An 18,856-nucleotide genomic window follows, 5' to 3' on the forward strand; every position below is an offset into this window, starting at 1 on the left:
TAGGGACTAGAGAATTTAGGGGAAGGGAGCTATGTTAATGTAATATTGACAGACTTTAGGGGAGTTTTGAGCTTCAAAGCAAATTTTTTTTCCATTTTATTTTTAAGTGTTTCTAGTTTGCTTTACATATTGTGTTTTTTTTGTTGTTGTTGTTTTTGTTTTTCTGGGACTGGGGATCGAACTCAGGACCTTGCATTTGCGAGGCAGGCACAGCGCTACTGAGCTGAATCCCTGGCCCTACATACTTGATTTTAAAAAGTCATTTGATACGTAAAATTCTTAAAAGTTCTAGTAAACCATAGAAATTGAATTTATATTTCTTTTCATATGATGTGGATTATGGAAAACTAGTAGGAGACCTCTTTTAAAAATAGTTTGGCGGAGTTTCTTTAACCAAATTTTTAAAAAATTTAAATATTTTAATTCCATTTTCTCATTGCTTTCCATATTCTTTAGTGCTCTAAATAGGGATTTGCCTAGTGGGTTTCCCATGGCTTCATCATCTTTTTGTTCCCTGTGTCAGCATTCCTAAATGGAAGTGTATATCACAGTTATCTGAGATAATCATTTAAAATGCAAATTTCCTGGTCCTGTTCCTAGATAGTCTTACTAGGTCGTCCATGTCCAGAAATCTTCATGTTAAACAACCACTGCAGGTGATTCAAGTGAAGAGGGCCCTAATATTATTCTTGGAGCAGTGCTTTGCTACACACTTTGGATTCCTGAGAAAGTCTCATGTCAAATGAACATTTGGTAATATGGCTTGCATAGCTGAGCTGACTCAGCTGTGGCTTTGACTGTTTTGCCACACAAGTTTTAAGTTGATGATTGACTTTGGGGACCTAAATGACTAATGCCTTCTTCCCAGATTAGTTTTGATCTAGACAGAGCCAGATTTCTGGGGCAGATTACAGGTAACCATTATACAATGAAGGGACATAATTTCCTTTTAAATGGTTTCTGTGTGCTATACATCTCATTGAATTACCTTTTCCCATATATACTAGATTCTTTATAGTATGGAGCTACTACTTACATGGAATTTAAGTGAGAGTTGAATGATACATATTAATTAGATGGGAAAAAAATTGAAAGAATGGGAAAGTAAATACTGTTCTAGGGAGAGAATGCCAAATTTGAGGAAAATGACACAGGATCCTAAGGAGTCTATTTTCTAGTTTTGGGGTTTTTTTTTTAAGAAGCAAAGAACAATGTGAAATTTATCTGTTTAGATTTAGAAGTACTTATGTGAGATTACTTGGTATAATACTTACAGAAATGAAGGAGGCCATAGCTTGAATCTTCTGTACTCAAATTATCTCCCTAACTAGTGAACTGTGGAGCATACGTAATCAACTTTTAAGATCTAGAATAGTTAGGATACACTCAGTTGGGGATCTAATTTGAGGTTTTGTTTCTCTTAGTGCTTGTTTCTCTTAGTGCCAATTTTGGTGGCACGTATCTTGTGAGAAAAAAACAGGCACAGGCCTTAACTACATGGCTGTCTTTCGTCTTACATGTGTCCGTCCTCCTACTTCCCTGTACTATCCTGTATTTTCCAGGAAATTTTGTTAGTGTGGGAGTAAAATGTAGAAATGAGGGAAGTATAGCAGACAGATGTTTCCCTCACCCTTCCTATCCTAGACAAGAGAATAAAGGAGAAGTTTCTGGCAAAATAGGATGGGTCTAGGGAAAGACTACGAGACAGTGACATCTAGGGGTCCCCAACAAAAGGAATGGCACTCTACCAGTGATCTGATGGAGATACCTTTTTTAGACAACTTCCACACAGTGCTTCCATTCTCGGTTTATGTGTGAATAGGCAGCTAACCATCATGAGAAAGGCTAGCACCAGCACTACAGCAGAGGGACTGAGAATACTCACTAATGGTGACCAAAGAAAACTTAAACTTCATTGTTAGCTTCAGAGAAATAATAGCATTTTATTCAGCGTAGTATAGGAAGCTATAAAAGAGAAATATTACAAAAACATGAACCACCTCTTAGAAACTAAAAATATGGTAACTGAGATAGAAATAAAGGTACCTGGAAAAGAAATAAGGGAAATACGCTATGAAAGACTAATATATAAGAAGGTATAATTTAACCCTACTTAGAATTTTCAGTCTATACTGTGGCATTGCTTTTTCTAAGAGTAGTGACTAAATTTCTACAAAGCAAAAGTTGAATAAAGTAGAATAAATTACTAAACTCTTGGCAATAAAACATCTTTCTAATGTTTCTTTGCTGTCATTTCATGTCATTCAACATGCAATACTTAAGTTCTTTCTTAAAAATGTAATCTATTATTTTTTTCCTTTGCACAGGTAATTTAGATTAATTTGTTTGGTCAGAATAGTAGAGATAAATTAGTCCTGTTTCTTAAACACGAAAGTAGTGAGCAAGGCAAACTGCATTTGTGTGGGGTTGTTGAACTCTTCAAAAGAAGTCAGTTCTTTATTTTTTTTTCTACTTCTCATGGGAACCCAGAATAATAGTGAGATTTGTTCTAAACTAAAAACCTATCCAGTTTACCAATTACTGCAGAATCCCGCTGCTGAGATTAGCAAAGAAGTCTGTCATTATGGCTTATTCTGTGCAAACTCTTTCCTCCGGATTTTTGAAGGAAGGCTTTTAATTGTAACTGTTGTTGTTTTACAGATAAGGCTCTGATGGCACCAAATCTTGATTCCTTTGGCCGTGATCGGGCACTGTATCAAGAGCATGCAAAACGTCGGATTGCAGAGCGGGAAGCCAGAAGGTAATTCTAACAACACTTGCTGTGGCTTTGCTTTAGAAGGAAGGAAGGAATCTTCTTTTATTTAATTTCGGAACTTGATGTTTGTTGTGTAGAACTCGTCGTAGACAAGCCAGAGAGCAAACTGGTAAGATGGCAGATCACCTTGAAGGCCTTTCCAGTGATGATGAAGAAACTTCTACAGATATTACTAATTTCAACCTTGAAAAAGGTTAGACTTTTATTTGGAATTGGGACCTGTCATTTTGGTTTCTATGTGTCTTGGTTCTTACCATGAATGGTTAGGATTTCTATGGCCTCTGCATTAAAGGTATATGCTTTTTTACACCCATTTTTATTGCTGAATGTCATGATAACATCTCAAAAATAAAGGTAACCCTTTGTCATGGGGTTTATTTAGGACTTAAAAGTAAATGTTACTCTTCAGAGTTGTAAGAGTTTGAGTGATCAATGAATGGGCCAGACCTAGAGGATACTACTGCACTCTCTGGTCTGAAAAGAAGAGCCCAAGGAGAGGAGCAGTCGTCCCTCAAGAAGCTTCCTGAATTGGGGAATCATGAATAATTTCAGTTTAGAGAATAGTTAATTCTGTTATGTGCCAGGCATTCCTATGATACTCAAATAAAAGTCTTTTCAATTCTTGGCTATAGTTATTTGGAATTATATTGGCTGTAGGCCATTGGAGAAGATTCGTTTTTTCTTACTTTTTTTTTTTTTTAAATAAGTGTTTTCAAACATGTAGAAAATTTGAACAGCAAAGTGATCACCATCACTGCATGTTTTCCATTTCATCAGATTTGCTGATCCCTTGATGTGTGTCTACATTGGTGAAAGTGACTTAAAATAGATGTCATATTTCTCCTCTTAAAAATTAGGGATGTGTTTCATTAAAACTTATTTTTCTGTATAATCACAGTACTGGGCTTGTTGCAGCTTTTTGTTTGTTTGTTTTTGTTTTTGTTTTTGTTTTGTACTAGAGATCAAACTCAGGACCAGCGCAATGCCACTGAACTCGATCCCTGACCCGGTTGTTAGAGCTTTAATCTAGAATAAATGAGTACCCCAAGAGTACACATTCACACACTTTTGTTGTTGAGACAGGGTCTCACTTTGTAGTGCAGGCTGCTCTTGAGCTCACTGTGTAGCCCAGGCTGGCCTCAAATTCACAGTGATCCTTCTTCCTTAGCCTCCTGAGTGCTGGGATTACAGGCATGTGCCTCAATGCCCAGCTTTTTTTGTTTGCATTGTTAATACATTAATTTTGGGGGCTGGTAACTGGGTATACATTAACTTTTTAAAGAGACCGTATCACCCCGTATTCTAGACTTGTCTTAATGTCTCCTCGTGGTATTGTTTAATGAATGAAAGAATAGTTATGTTCATTGTATTTCCTGTAAACTGGAATGTAAATCTGAAGGTTTTGTTAGATTCAATTTAACGTTCTTTTTATTTACTGTTTTGATTGTGAAGTAATACTGCATAGAGGATGGTGTGTATTATTTCATAGTATTACAGGACATGTTATATTGTCTCACTATAAGGGACGTTAAAATTGTTCTTGTGATTAAGGCTGCTAGGACTTTTATCTTTCCATTAACATGATTTCTCTTCCTAATTCATCTGTGTCATCACTGCTATCAAATTCCAAAATAACCTTACACTTAAAAGATCCTAGTATCCATTTAGCTGGTACTTGACTGTCAGTGATTTGTAATTATCAACAGATTCTGAAAAGAGCCGGGTGTGGTGGCACACACCTGTAATCCCAGCACTTGGGAGGCTGAGGCAGGAGGATCACTGTGAGTTCGAGACCAGCCTGGGCTACATAGTGAGTTCCAGGTCAATCTCAACTACATAATGAGACCCTGTCTCTTAAAAAAAAAAAAAAGAAATGATGTGATTGGTCACTGATCATGACGTACTGTACAGTTGTTATTTATGCAGAGGTGTGTGGGCTGAAAAGGTAGCAGTTTGTACTTTATGTCATTACAGTTAATATATTGTGGTTACTGAAGTTTGAGCCATGTTGGGGGACAAGTGTTAGTAGTAATAGAAAGTTGTGTATTGGGGGAAAAACTTGTACATACAGGAACCTTGCAAAGCAGAGTGGCTCCATGTTAGTTTGCCTTATAGACACATTGAAACCTAAACTTGTTTATCCTTTGTTCTAAACTGCAGTTAATAAATTAATCTTGTTAATGAGCCAACTGCTGACACCAATGGCTCAGATTAAACAGTGAAAATATTGAATGAGTTTTTTTCTTCCTTACACTAAATTCCTCTGGGTTTTTTTTCTTAGATCGTATTTCAAAAGAATCCAGCAAAGTTTTTGAAGATGTTCTTGAGAGTTTCTATTCAATAGACTGTATTAAGTCACAGTTTGAAGCGTGGCGTTCGAAATACTACATGTCCTACAAGGATGCTTACATTGGCCTTTGTTTGCCAAAGTTATTCAACCCTCTTATCAGACTGCAGCTCCTTACTTGGACTCCTCTTGAGGTTGGTGGCTTCAATCACTGTCAGAAAATGATATAACTTAATGTTTGGGTAATTTCAGTGACAAAGCTCAGCGGTTTTTGTTTTTGTTTTGGTCCTGGGAATTGAACTTGGGACCTTGAGCCTCTGAGGCAGGTGCCAGAACCACTGAGCTAAATCCTTGGCCCTAGGGTAAATTTAAGCTAGATATTTTTTCATGTTAATGGGGACTGACTATAATTAATACAGACTGTATCTGGGTATAATCTTAAAATCTTAAAATTTTAAGTTTCATCCTGTCCCAACTAGCAGTCTTTTATTTTTCAATTTATATATTATTCTTGGGCTAAAATTCTGCATAGTGACACTGGGATATGAACATGAGTTGAAAGAACTTGGGTCTTTTGATCCTAGGGCGACCTAGAACCTAATGGGAAAGTATAGTGGAATAAGTGTGAGATGAGGATTTGACCTCAGTCATTGGAAATTGAGAGAATGAGACAAAGTAATCAGTGTGGAATCAGTAAGGCTCATTGGCCAAGTGTAGAGGGGAGAAGATTAGAATCGATTATTTGGACTATGATTATGATAGGGTTTGGAAGTTACCAATTTATGGGCCAGTTGCTGTACATGAATGCCATTAACTGGTTTGAATGTACAAACAATAAAGCAAAAGGCAGCTCGGGGAGGTACGAGAAACACAGAGAAATGTGAGCTCTGGGAACCATTTAGCTCACAGTTCCTGGATATGCTTTTCCAGAGGTTATGGAGTTTTCACCCTGTGCATGGTTGTCTGGGTAGACAACAGAGGCTGTGATTGTTTTGAGAGGTTTTTGCTCTGTACCTCCCTCTTCTCCTCCATAGCTTCAGTGTCCCTGTTGTCCCGTTGCTGTCTCCTCGACTTTGCACAACTGGCTTGCTCTATGTAGGAATCTCCACCCTGCTCTGCTGTCCTAAGCCAGCAGTTCACCTCATTTGAATCCCTACTACCAAAGGTCATAATCCTCTGCTCCCTCTTGTCCATCATGGAAAAGTACGTTTCATCAATTTTGTCCAGTTTTTAGTTGTTTAGAATCAAAGGCTAAATCTAGTTCCTGTTATTCTTAACACAGCTAGAAGCAGAAATAGTCTATTTTAAATGTTTGGGTAACCTTTTTTAACATGTTCTAGGCAAAATGTCGTGACTTTGAAAATATGCTGTGGTTTGAATCTCTGCTGTTTTATGGCTGTGAAGAACAAGAGCAAGAAAAAGATGATGTAGATGTTGCATTACTACCTACCATTGTGGAAAAGGTGATTCTTCCCAAACTAACAGGTAATTTCTCCTGACTTCTGAATTCTGTCCCCTAATTTTCTGTCTTCGGTCTTCTGAACATGCAAACACATTGGGATTCTCTAAACTATTTTTTGAGAAGTTTTTAATCCAGAGAGTATTTCCTTACCGACATTATGTAATAAATGATAGCACCTGGCTGAGAGATGGCTAAAGGTTAGGGGTTTCTTAACCTGAGACTTGAAGACCACCATAGGATGGGCCTGTGGTTAGGAGCAGTAATTGATCCATAGGTGAGCTTTAGAGACTCCAAACTGAAGCCAAATTACATAGTTTGAGAGGTGGGGAGACTTAATTTGAGGGATCTTGTACTTAATGATTTTAGGGTGGTATCTGAGGAGCAGTTTCGGTGCTTTCATCAGCTTCTCATTGATAAAGTCATCTACTTTAAAAATTAAAAAGACATTTTGAGGTAGTTAGAAATTCCTTATAGCAAGACATGGTTTGAGATATAAAAATGCTTTTTTCCCCCTCATTATTTTTGACAACTAGCACAATAAGAGGACTGAATTACCTCTGCACATCCCTGTTCCTCAGAATTCCCACAGTTAGTAACAGGAAGCTTGTTTTATAGACAAAGCGAAAAATAAATGAGGGTTGACATTTTAATTAGAGGGCTGCCTGACATCAGATTTAAATAAGCTGCAATTTCTTTGTTTCAACAAACCTATTTTTTTCTTACTAGTGATAGCTGAAAACATGTGGGATCCTTTCTCTACAACACAGACTTCAAGAATGGTTGGAATTACACTGAAGTTAATAAATGGATATCCTTCAGTTGTAAATGCAGAAAATAAAAACACACAGGTAATTTAATTGCTATGTCTGTGGGGGCTCCCCCTTCTTTTGAAAATCCACAAAAGTAGAGAGAATTAATGACTATTCTAAGCTAGTCAGCAGTCGGATTCTTACCCTTGTGCAGTCTGGGTCTTTAACACCTGAAATACACAAAATTGGAGGTACTAGTTTTCAGTTTTACAAAATCTACTGGAAGATAAGTGTTAATTAGAGTAAGTCACCTCTGGTTGCTTCTGTTTCTCATTACCACACTCCAAGCTGACTAATCAGATACTCCCTTAAGAACTGTATTTTGGGGAGAAAGAAAAATGTGAAAGTACTAAGATGTTTACCAATTCATTATTTAAATGTTAAGACATTTAAAAATCATATAAAACAACTAGGTATTGTTCTATAACTTACAAACTTAAAATTGCTGCTTTCTCACGGTGGACATTTATATGAGCTAAATGTGGGAAAGGTGCGCTTTATCATTGTTGAATTTTACTGACCTCAATTTGAGAAGGAAATTATGTGTTTGATTTTAAATCTTTATAGTGGACTAGGGTACTGAAAGATTTCTAAATGGCTTTCTGCTTGGTAGTAATGACTTGAGGGCCATCAGTGAGGAAAATTAAAAAACTGGAAAATCATTCACTCAAAATTCAGTACTCAATTATATAATTTGGGATATGGCTGAGTTTTGTTATTACAGTTCTTATTAAAATATGTAATTACTTTTAACTCTTTAGGTATACCTAAAGGCACTTTTATTGAGGATGAGGCGAACTTTAGATGATGATGTATTCATGCCTTTATATCCCAAAAAGTAAGTAACCCTTAAGAATGTTAAACTTAATGTTCTTCATTCTTTTTCAGGGGAGACTTCTCAAATTCTGTAGAGTTCTATAAAAATATAAACATTACCTATGGAATTTAAACTAGTATCCCAGAGCCTAACTTCTCAGGGCAGATTGTTCCCTAAACAGGGTAAAGCCTTCCTCAGTATCTCAAAATTGCATTGGGTCTTATGCATATTGTCTTCCAGAATATAATTGTTTGGAATATTACCTAATTTCTTTGTGAGTTTATTTTACTTGTAGATTTTTTTTTTCTGGAGATCATATGGCACTATATTTAATTATGGTATGTTTCTCTCTTCTTTTTTTACTTAGTGTCTTAGAAAATAAGAATTCTGGGCCTTATTTGTTTTTTCAGCGACAGTTTTGGTCTTCAGTTAAGGTATGTGTCCTTAGGCTATGCAAAAGACTACAAATTTTATTTGATTTCATATATTTTAAAAATTGTTTTGAGTTTTGATTGACTGTTTTGGCTTAAACCTATTTATATACACAAAAGCTCAATTTTACAAACTAATTTTTCCCCAAAATTTATTCAAGTTGGGTAGTTCCATAGGAGAAAATGAATTTTCAGTTTACAAGTCAGGTCCGGGTTACCCAACAGACCACCTTTAAGCCATAATTAGTTTATTCAGTAAATAGAGTACCAAGTTCTCCCTACTGAGATAACTGGGGCTTTCATGGGGTTCATGGTCCAGCATAGTTGACCAGTGGTAAACATGGTCACAGTTGTGATGAGTTGCAGGGAGAAGTTCAGGATGGTGATGGGAGGTAAAAGAGAACAAAGACCTTCTCTGACCAGTTGCCAGTGATCCGTATCTATCCTAAGGAAGGCATGTTTACGTTGTAAGACCAGAAGAATAAATAGACTTTGGCCCTGAGGTGAAGGAGGGCAGGCTACTCTGGAAGACTGAGGATAGTACAGGAGAGCTAGAACTAGGGAAGCAGGGAGGGGTACAGATAACATAGACTCTAGTAGGTTCTAGGAAAGACTAGTCTTAAAAGGTATAGGAATCCACTGGGTTCTTTCTTCTTTTTCTTTTTTAGGGTATAATTTACATAGATTCACTCCTTTTAGTGTATAATTATGTGAGTTTCAATGAATGAATAGTCACGTCATCACTACCAAAAATGAAGATGAGCTGGTGGGTGTGGTGGTACACGCCTATAATCCTAGCACTCAGGAGGCTGAGGCAGGAGGATTGCTGTAAGTTTGAGTCCAGCCTGAACTAAATAGCAAGACCCTGTTAGACGAAAAGATGATTACTGCTCCCGGCATTCCAGAAAGCACCCCATTTCCCTTGGTATTTAAGCTCCCCCCTGACCCCTAGCCATGGGTTTCTTTGCAAGAATGTTTTAGGAACAGAATTGGATAGAAGGGAGCTTTTTGAGTCTGGCTGCTTTCACTTAACATAATGACTTTGAAATCATTTACATTGTATGTTGTCATATCCGAAGCTTTTTTGTTGCTGAGTAATAGCACATCATAAGGTAGATGTACCAGAGTGGTTTGTTTTTAATCATGCCTGAATTAAGGAAAATTTGGGCTGTTTGCCAGTTTGGGATTAATTATGAATAAACCTTTTATAATGATTTTCTGAGTATTATATGTTTTCTTTTCTCTGGGGTGAAAAACAGTCCAGCCAGAGCTATTTTATCTAGAGTAGCTGTTCTTACCAGCAGCGTATAAGTGTTCTTTGTGCCAGCAGTGCTTGTAGAAAAGACTGTCCTATCTCCATTGTATTGCTTTTTTACCTTTGTTGAAAATTGGTTGACCATATATGTATTGATCATGGAAGAGCTTTTTTTAACAAAGAAGGGTCATGAACAAATTGCTGTTGCGGAGCTAATGGGTTGAAGCTGGTAAGGAGAATGAGACTAAGAGCTGGTATTTACTGCTTATTTACTGTGAGCCTAGCCCTGTGCCAGACTCTTTATAAAGATTATTTTATTGGATTCGCAAAACAGCTCTGTAAAGTTTGTCCAACCACAGCCAATGTGGTAACCATTAGCTACATTTAAATTTTACCTAATTAGAATTTGACATTCAAATCTTCTGTCATTCTAGGAAATAGTTGGGTACTTTAAAAGTGCTTAATGGTTTGGCAAGGCATTATTCACTGTATTTTATATGGTCTTTTACTGTGTAACAAATTTATTTTGTTCTTAATTGCTTAACATTGCTTCTCAATTTATTTTTCTTCCTAGCTATTAGGAAATTTTCTTCAGTGGTATGGTATCTTCTCAAATAAAACTCTTCAGGAGTTATCAATAGATGGTTTATTAAATAGATACATTCTCATGGCTTTTCAAAATTCAGAATATGGAGATGACAGCATCAAAAAAGCCCAGAATGTGAGTTGAATGGCATATATTACAGTTTTTAAAGTATATAAGTTAAAGCACATTAAATTTTCTTTAAAGGATATGAGAATTTTATAAAATTTCTTTTGATTATTAGACTTGGTGTAAAATTGACAGTTTACCTACCATGTAGTTGCAAATTCCCATTATCATTTTTTATATAAATCATGAATGTGTGTGTGTCAATCCCCATCCCTGTTTATCTACATCAGTGTTTTTGTGTTAGTAAAAGCTTAAATTTTGAGATAATTTTCTCCCTGTTGAATGCATGCTACTTTTGAGTGTTAGTGAGTAACTGCTTTTTTCTCTCATTTAAGAGTAATTTTGGGGGCCAGGGATTTAGCTCAGTGGTTCGGTGGCCTGCCTTGCAAGCGCAAGGACCCAAGTTCAGTCCCTGGTACCAAAAAAAAACCCAAACAAACAAAAAGAGTAATTTTGTTTTGTTTTTCCATGAGTTGTATAATTTGTTATTTTATAAAGTATGTATGTGTATTTGAAATAATTAAAAAATGAAAATTTATAAATATACTAGCAATACACTACCTTGAAATTTATTTGTATAGTTTTCCTCCCAACATGGATGTTAGTCTACACAATTATAACCATTAGCATTATCGTTAGAAATCCCTCCCAATATGCATCTTGTCATTTATTGCCAGTAAAATTCTTCACTGGCAAAAGAAATGCCCAAATTATATGTTGCGTTTAATTGTTGTGTCTCTTTACTCTCCATTAAGCATTTCTTTGGCCTTCATAATCTTGACACTTTTGAAGATGATAGGCCAACATACTTTTATGTTGACCTGTATGAAAGACATACCAGTCATTTTGTCTTTCAGTTTCAGTATGTCTGATATTCTTTAATGATTAGATTCAGATTCTGTATCATTGACAGAAATTTTCCCAGATTTTCCAAGTGGAAATTCCTTTAAAATTGACTACTGTAACTGTATATCAGATCTCCTCAGTTCAATTACGACATTCTGGGAGAGTGGAAAATCAATCATTGTTAATTTTATGACCTATTTTATTTAGATCCTGTACAAATTAATTTATCTTTCTTTGAGTACCTGACCTTCATGTTGTTGAGAAAATACATGTATGTTGGTTTAATTAATGTAAGAAGTCAGGTTTAAAAATCCCTTCAGAGTAACTATAGTCTGATAGCATATCTTCTAATTTAATACATTGTATCCATTATCTAGACTCAGCTTTTTCATTTATGAGATATAAATTATGGGTCCTATCTAGACTCAAATTTTCATTTATTGTGTTTTAACTGTTTTATTTTATGTCTTTCTTCCATGTAGGTAATTAATTGTTTCCCCAAACAGTGGTTTGTAAATCTGAAAGGAGAAAGAACTATTTCTCAATTAGAAAACTTTTGCCGATACCTTGTACACTTAGCAGATACAATTTACAGGAATAGTATTGGGTGCTCTGATGTGGAAAAAAGAAATGCAAGGTAATTTTTTATTTACTAAAGTGGTAGTCTAGAATTTCTTTAGTTAATTTTCAGATTTAGTATTACTAGAATGGATTTTTGTTTTGTTTTGAGATGGTATCTTGCTGTATAGTTCAGGCTAGCCTTGAACCTGCTGTGTAATCCATGTTGACCTCAAATTTGTATTAATCCTGCCATGGCCTCCTCAGTGCTGGGATTACATACGTATGTGCCACCACTCCTGGTATGGAATATTTTAAGTAGAGTTGTTTGAAACAGTCTGTGTTGTAAACCTACCAAAAATAGACCTCATTTTTTATTTTTGCAGTTTTTCTCCTTTTTCAATATTTTACAGTTAATGGAAGTAATAAGATTTCTGATAAGCACCAGCCCTGAGATCACTAAAAGAGCCATTATTTTCTGTGTCTCTTCAGTGAAGAATTGGGAAGATCGCAGGCTCTTAAAGAAAAGATTATGAAGCTTGGACCTTTGAGATTCATTATCTAGTTGTAAACCCTGGAAAAGATGGTCATTTAAAACCTAGTGTATATTGAAAGTTATATATGTTTTTCTTTACTCGTATCATAGCTGAAGCTCCTCCTAAGTTTTGGAAAACAACTTATGCATAATTTTTATTAAGAATTGCTATATGGGTTACAAATTTTGAGATTATGATCCTTCCCTAAAAGATGCTTGATGCTTAGTACTGTAGTTTTGTAGGATGAGACAATAACATTATGCCATGTGCTGTTTCTCCTGAGTGGTTCAGGCTGAATGTTGGGAGGAGTCATTCTTTGAATGTGCTTCCTGAGCCAGCAGCACAGACCTGCATGGGAGATCATAAGGAATGCAGAGTCCAAGGCTCCATCTGCCAGATTGGAACTCTGGGGTGGGCCTGGGTAGTTTGTGTTTTAATGACCCTCTGGGTAGTCATATTGTAAGGATTGCATCACACTAAGTGGTGTCTAGCTGGAGAAATAAGGAAAGTGAGTTGGGCTTTATTCAGTGAATTTCAGAGGGATGGAAATTTGGATTTTTGAGGCCCGGGGATTTAGCTCAGTGGTTCCATTGCCTGCCTCGCAAGTGCAAGGACCCAAGTTTGATCCCCACTACCAAAAAAAAAAAGAAAAAAGAAACTAGGATTTTTGAATCTAAAAGAGCTGAGCCTCTGGTTTTGGAAAGAATGGGAGATGGGGGTCTGGAGGAGTTTAAAAGTAGACTGCTTTCTTTTCTTTCTAGATGCTGATGGAAATCATTGATCTGATGAAGTTATTTTGTTTTTAATACTGATTTCTCTTAGGTAGGCATGGTGGCTCATGCCTATAATCCCAGCTACTTAGGCTGAGACAGGGGATTACAAATTTGAGGCCCTCCTGGATAATTTACCAAGGTTTTGTTTGAGAAATTTTAAAATAATGATAAAAAGGACTGGAGATAGAGTATACCTAGGTTTGATGGCCTAGTACCTTAAAGAGGTTGGGGGGTTCTCTGTCTATGGGCCAGTCATTTAAACATATGTAGGTTTTATTTTATGCGGATAAATAATCAAAACTATGTTGTAGCTTGCAAATCTTTATTTTCTATATTTAAAAGTGTAAGTTTGGGAAAATTGATTGCAGAATTTATAAAATGGTCATAAAGATAAAAATTTTCCTGAAAGGTAAAGTACTAATGAAATGATGGTACATTCTCTTTTTCATCTTCTAGAGAAAACATAAAACAGATAGTGAAACTTCTTGCGAGTGTTCGAGCTTTGGATCATGCTATGTCTGTTGCAAGTGATCACAATGTGAAAGAAGTTAAGTCTTTGATTGAAGGAAAATAGATACATGAGACTGAAAGCCTACTTGCTTTAATACCATTCCCATTGTATAAATTTGTATATATATGTAAAGTTTCTTAAACTGTAAAATACTGATTCTTGTTTTAATACAAAAACCCCAACCCACCCATAATCAATTCTGTGTCCTTAAATGCAATTTCTTCAGAATGAAAGGAATTGAGATTAATTCTAGGAGTCTATGAATGTTTTCCTTACTGCCTGTCATACTTTGTTTACAGAAGTATTTTGTATGGTCATTCAGATTAACTCTTAGTTACCTATCCTTTAAACGCCATGTGCCGTGTAAATTGTGTAATTATGCGCATATATATATATATATATATATATATATTTATTTATACCACCATGGACTTTCACCTGGAGATTTGTGGTGTTTTTCTACAGAGGAAGCCTTTTAACAACAGAAAATTATCCAGTAGCAAATTTTCCTAGGGAAATTACTATATTGTTGCAACAAAAGGGCTGGCAAGTGACTAAATGTTCATCCCCTTTTGGTTAGCGTTGCTATCACTGTAGCTGTGCTGCCTTAAAATTGAGAGCTGAGTTATGGACTTAGTCATTGAATGAGCGTTAGACTTAATTCCTTGAATCAGCGTTACGGGCAACTTTGGGTTTAATGTGAAATCTACATAATATATGCAGTATACTCAGATTGAACATAGAAGTTTAATTTTTTAAATAAGCCCACAACCTAGATGCATGGTTTCGGCTCACTGTCCTGTCTCATTCATGACTTTATTACCTGCCCAGCTTACAGATACATGCATTTGAATTTTAGTAGTCTATAATGATACTTAAAAATCCCACATATGTGAGTTATATATGCAATAAAGAATACGCCTTGCTGATTAGCCACACCCAGGCAGTTTAATATCCATGGTCTTCTATAATGTTTGTATCACATTGTAAATACTCAAAGAACTTGTTTTAAAGTTTATGCTTCCTGATTCTGTAATTTTCAGAAGAGGAACTTTTTGGAAATTAAGGACTATTGTTTGATAATTATGTAATTAAGCTTTAGCCAAGCATTAAATTAATTTTTAAATACATCCTTTGTTGTATTTTGCTGGTTACTAATTTAAAGCATTTCAAATGATTTAACATAGTGAGATTGTCCATGTGTTCCCTCCTTGAACCAAACAAATAATACACAGAGCAGTGTTATGCACTGTACTTGCTGTGTCCATTTTATCTTTATTTCAGGAACACTGCTTATCCCTACATGGTCATAATGGATGAATTTTTTGTTATATCTTAATGGCCCTCTAAATAGAAAGTCAAAACATTCTCAACTTCAATAAACATGCTACTTAGATTTCAGAAATGGGTTTGAACACTACAAGGTCTTCAATACCAGGTAAATTTAGCATAGAACTGTGCAAATATATGACATAAGTGGTTTTCATATCTCAACCAAAAAATATTCATTTATTTCATTTGAAGGGAATTCTCATTTGCTGTAACAAATTACCACAAATTAGGTGGGTGATGTGAAACAGCACATTTGATTACTCATTGTCAGAAGTTATAAATCAAGGGCTGGGGATTTAGCTCAGTGCTGGAGCTGCCTGATTCACAAGTACAAGGTCCAGAGGTTGATCCCCCGGTACCAAAAAAAAAAAAGTTATCATATGTAAGCAGGACCACGTAAAGGTTCTAGGTTCACATCCTTCCTCACCTCTTCCAACTTCTTGTTGCTGCTGATACTCCTTGGTGTGTGATTACATTGCTCCAGTCCTGCCTTTCTTCACGTTGCCCTCTCTGAGTGTGTCTTGATGTCCCTCTGCCTGCCTTCCTCTCCTTTCTCTCCTTTTTCTTTTCTTTTTTTTGATTTTTCTCTTCCATCTTTTATTAGTTGTTTTGTTCTTTCTTTTTCTTCAGGGTCTTGCTATGTAGTTCAGGATGGTTTTGAACTCACTTTATAGCTCACTTTGAGCTCACTTTTGAGCTCTCTTTATACAGACACTTGTGATTGCATTTAGGTCCTATGTGGGTAACCCAATAATCTCTTTAAGTCCTTAATCGTGTCTTCAAAGACCATTTCTACCTGAATAACCATTCACAGAGTTGAGGCATTCAGGTGTGGATATTTTTTGGAGTATTTTTGAGCCTGCTTCAGGCCTCAGTTACAAGGGTCAAGAACATGCCTTTATGTATACTCTTAAGTACACTCTGCACACCCTTAGAATCTGACTAGGAAGCTAGCAGATGCCTCAACCCAAATTTTAAGTCAGCCTACCCTAAAGATGGGTGTTTGGTGACTATTTGTGTAGCTATTTTCAAGCATAAAAGTATAAATAGGAAAGAGGGACAAAAAAAAAAAAATCCACTAGTAAAATCACCTGTATGTGTTTCAAACCACAGGTGTGTGTATAATTCATGAACAAAATTATTTCAAAAGGATTTGGAAAAGCTGTGGACTCCTAACTAATTTGAAGAAATCAGTTCCAATCTAGTAGTTTTGTCCTCAACTTCAGTCCCAAATCGAAAGGAACTAGAACGTGGAATAGGCAGAATATTTAGGAGTTTAGGGCCAGGGATTTAGCTTAGTGGTTCCAGTGCCTGCCTTGCAAGCACAAGGACCTGAGTTCGATCCCTGGTACAAAAAAAAAAAAAAATGTGTAGGGAGTTTTAGCGTATTCTTAGGCAAACAAGTGTGGCAGAATCTTGGGTTTGGATAATAAGCAGGTTTGGTTTCAGACTGCAACCTGACAGGCATAGTGACTCCAGTTACAATAAAAAGTTGCTCCCATGCATGGCAATCCAGTAACATCTCTCCTGAAGCCATTCTTTTTTTTTTTTTTTGGTCAGTATCAGGGCTGTAAAAGCATTATACTTAAAAAGATAAATAAAAATTCCATTCTCAGAACTTCTATTTCTCTTGTCAAGTGAGTTCTCAATTCAAATATGCTTTTCTAGGAAGAAAAAATAAGCACAGACTAGTTTGATTATTTTAAAATTAATTTTGAGGCAGTTGTGGGCAACCACTATGAAGAATTAAAGTTTAAGAGTGCTAAACGATAGCTCAGTGTCACTGTGCCTGCCTCGCAATCTCAAGGTCCCGAGTTTGATCCCTGGTACCAGGAAAAAAAAGTGCTAAAACTCAACTAAATGCAAGTGCTTTTGAATTTCTTCTTGATTTGGGTGTGGCTTCTTTTCTAATGTATTTGAGTCCTGAAAACAGGGTGGGTTGTCTTGCTTCTGTAAAATGGAAAAATGTTAAGTCATGAGAGGGCATGTCTAAAGGGGAAGCAACTGCAGCACACACGCTAAATTTAAGTTCTGCTTTTGCTGGCAAAATAGAAGAGGAAGAGGTAAAGAAAAAGCAAAGGCAAGTGGGAAAAAGTTTCTCAGTGCAAGGATTTTCAGTTTTCAATTCCTTTTCACCTATGGCTTCAACTTCATTCTCATTTAAGTTCTGTTAAATGAAGACAACATATCTTGATCAATGACTTGTTGATCAATGATGAGAGGATTTGTTGTAACTAGATTTCATGTTTGGTAAAAATTATCATTCAGTGACAGTTTTTTCATTAAGTTGGTACATTTTAGGTATACATTATGATCACATTCATCATTGGGAATTTGTACCTGTACATATCTTAGTTTTTGTTTTTTCCCATTCCTTTTCCCTCCCATTCCTTCATCTCTATTTACAAAAGCTTTGTTTCCGTCTTTTCTCATTTTTTCTTTCCCTTCTTTCCCTCGCCCCCCCTTCCTAGTTGTCCTTCCCCTTTGAACTTTTTATTCCTATTTCACAGTCTCTATTATACATTTTGGTCCTCCTTTACGCTTTAAGTTTCTAACACCAGAGAAACAACTCAGTATTTTACACGTGTGTCCTATTTATTTCACTTAGAGTATGACCTCAAGGTGCATCCATTTAGCGATCTCTATCATTCTTTATGACTGAATGGTACTCCATTTTATATATTAAAAAAATATCTTCATCCAGTCACCAGCTGGGCATTTGGGCTGTATCCAAGATTTAAGTATTACAAACTGGGCTGCTATAAACGTGTGTGCGTGTATCTCTGTGGTTTAATGCTTTTCTTTTGGGAACACACCCAGAAAGGGAATAGCTGGGTCAAATGGGACGTCTAATCCTAGGTATTTGAGGAAGATGCACACTGATTTCCACAGTGGTTGCACCAGCCTAAACTCCCAGTTAACAGTGGAGAAGGGTCACTTTCCCCACAACCCTGCCAGCATTTGTTATTTGTTGATTTCTTGGAAACAGCCATTCTTTCCAGAGGTGGGATCTCAGCGTTGTTTTCATTTGCATCTCTAATGACCAATGATGAACATTTTTTCGTATGTTTACTTGGTGCTTCTACTTCGCCTGAGAAGTGTCTTATTTCAGATGCCCACTTTGGAACTGGGTCTGATTTTAATTCAGCCTTGAGCACCTGCTTGATGACTTCCCACTCTCTATCCTACATAAGCCAAACACTCTTTTCTAAAGTACTCCTGGGAGCTCCAGAACACACAGGACGGTAGAGAAGAGTGGTTTCAAAGCAGGCCATGATTTTTCTTCCTGATTGCCGAGCCAGAGCTTGGAATAAATACCTCGCTGCTCTCAGACACCATGGACAGCTCTTCAGGCGCAGCCCGCTCTCCTGGATCGCAGCCCCGCCCCTGTCGACCGTCTGGTCGGGGGTGGTTCTGACGCCCACGGGCACGTGTCAGCCACCAGCCCCCCTCATAGTTCTTCCCGGGAGTCCCTCCCTGGCGCCCACGGGGAGGCTGGTGTGCACCGAAGAGCCCACGTGAGGGAGCCGGGGAAACCAGATCCTCGCTCTCGCGGCTTCCCGGGAGCTGGGCCCGCAGCCACTGAGCGGACAACAGCGAAGATCGCCACAGGCGTCAGCGACTGCGGCACAAAGATTCTCCGCCGGCCGGGGTCCTTGTGGGCAGGGGCTCCCGCGCACGCCCCGCCCCTTCCCTCACGAGGGGCGGTCCTTCCGCCCACGGCGGCGGCGCAATGCGGAAGGGATGGGCC

The 18,856-nt window shown here is 37.1% G+C and overlaps 1 protein-coding gene across 1 annotated transcript in view; it reads left to right on the forward strand.

The window, feature by feature from the left end:
• Paxbp1 (PAX3 and PAX7 binding protein 1) overlaps nucleotides 1-14,905 on the forward strand; it is a 31,795-nt gene extending 16,890 nt beyond the window's left edge. Inside the window, exons 10-19 of the mRNA XM_010608712.3 lie at nucleotides 2,662-2,761; nucleotides 2,854-2,969; nucleotides 5,058-5,257; nucleotides 6,404-6,548; nucleotides 7,252-7,373; nucleotides 8,096-8,172; nucleotides 8,519-8,585; nucleotides 10,412-10,558; nucleotides 11,878-12,032; nucleotides 13,719-14,905. Coding sequence (XP_010607014.1) covers nucleotides 2,662-2,761; nucleotides 2,854-2,969; nucleotides 5,058-5,257; nucleotides 6,404-6,548; nucleotides 7,252-7,373; nucleotides 8,096-8,172; nucleotides 8,519-8,585; nucleotides 10,412-10,558; nucleotides 11,878-12,032; nucleotides 13,719-13,836 — 1,247 coding nt within the window. The 3' untranslated portion in view covers nucleotides 13,837-14,905. The remainder of the gene's footprint in view (nucleotides 1-2,661; nucleotides 2,762-2,853; nucleotides 2,970-5,057; nucleotides 5,258-6,403; nucleotides 6,549-7,251; nucleotides 7,374-8,095; nucleotides 8,173-8,518; nucleotides 8,586-10,411; nucleotides 10,559-11,877; nucleotides 12,033-13,718) is intronic.
• Nucleotides 14,906-18,856: the final 3,951 nt, after the last annotated feature.

The sequence above is a fragment of the Fukomys damarensis genome, unplaced genomic scaffold, assembly GCF_012274545.1.
Source record: "Fukomys damarensis isolate Sample0158 unplaced genomic scaffold, DMR_v1.0_HiC HiC_scaffold_24, whole genome shotgun sequence".
NCBI lineage: Eukaryota > Metazoa > Chordata > Mammalia > Rodentia > Bathyergidae > Fukomys > Fukomys damarensis.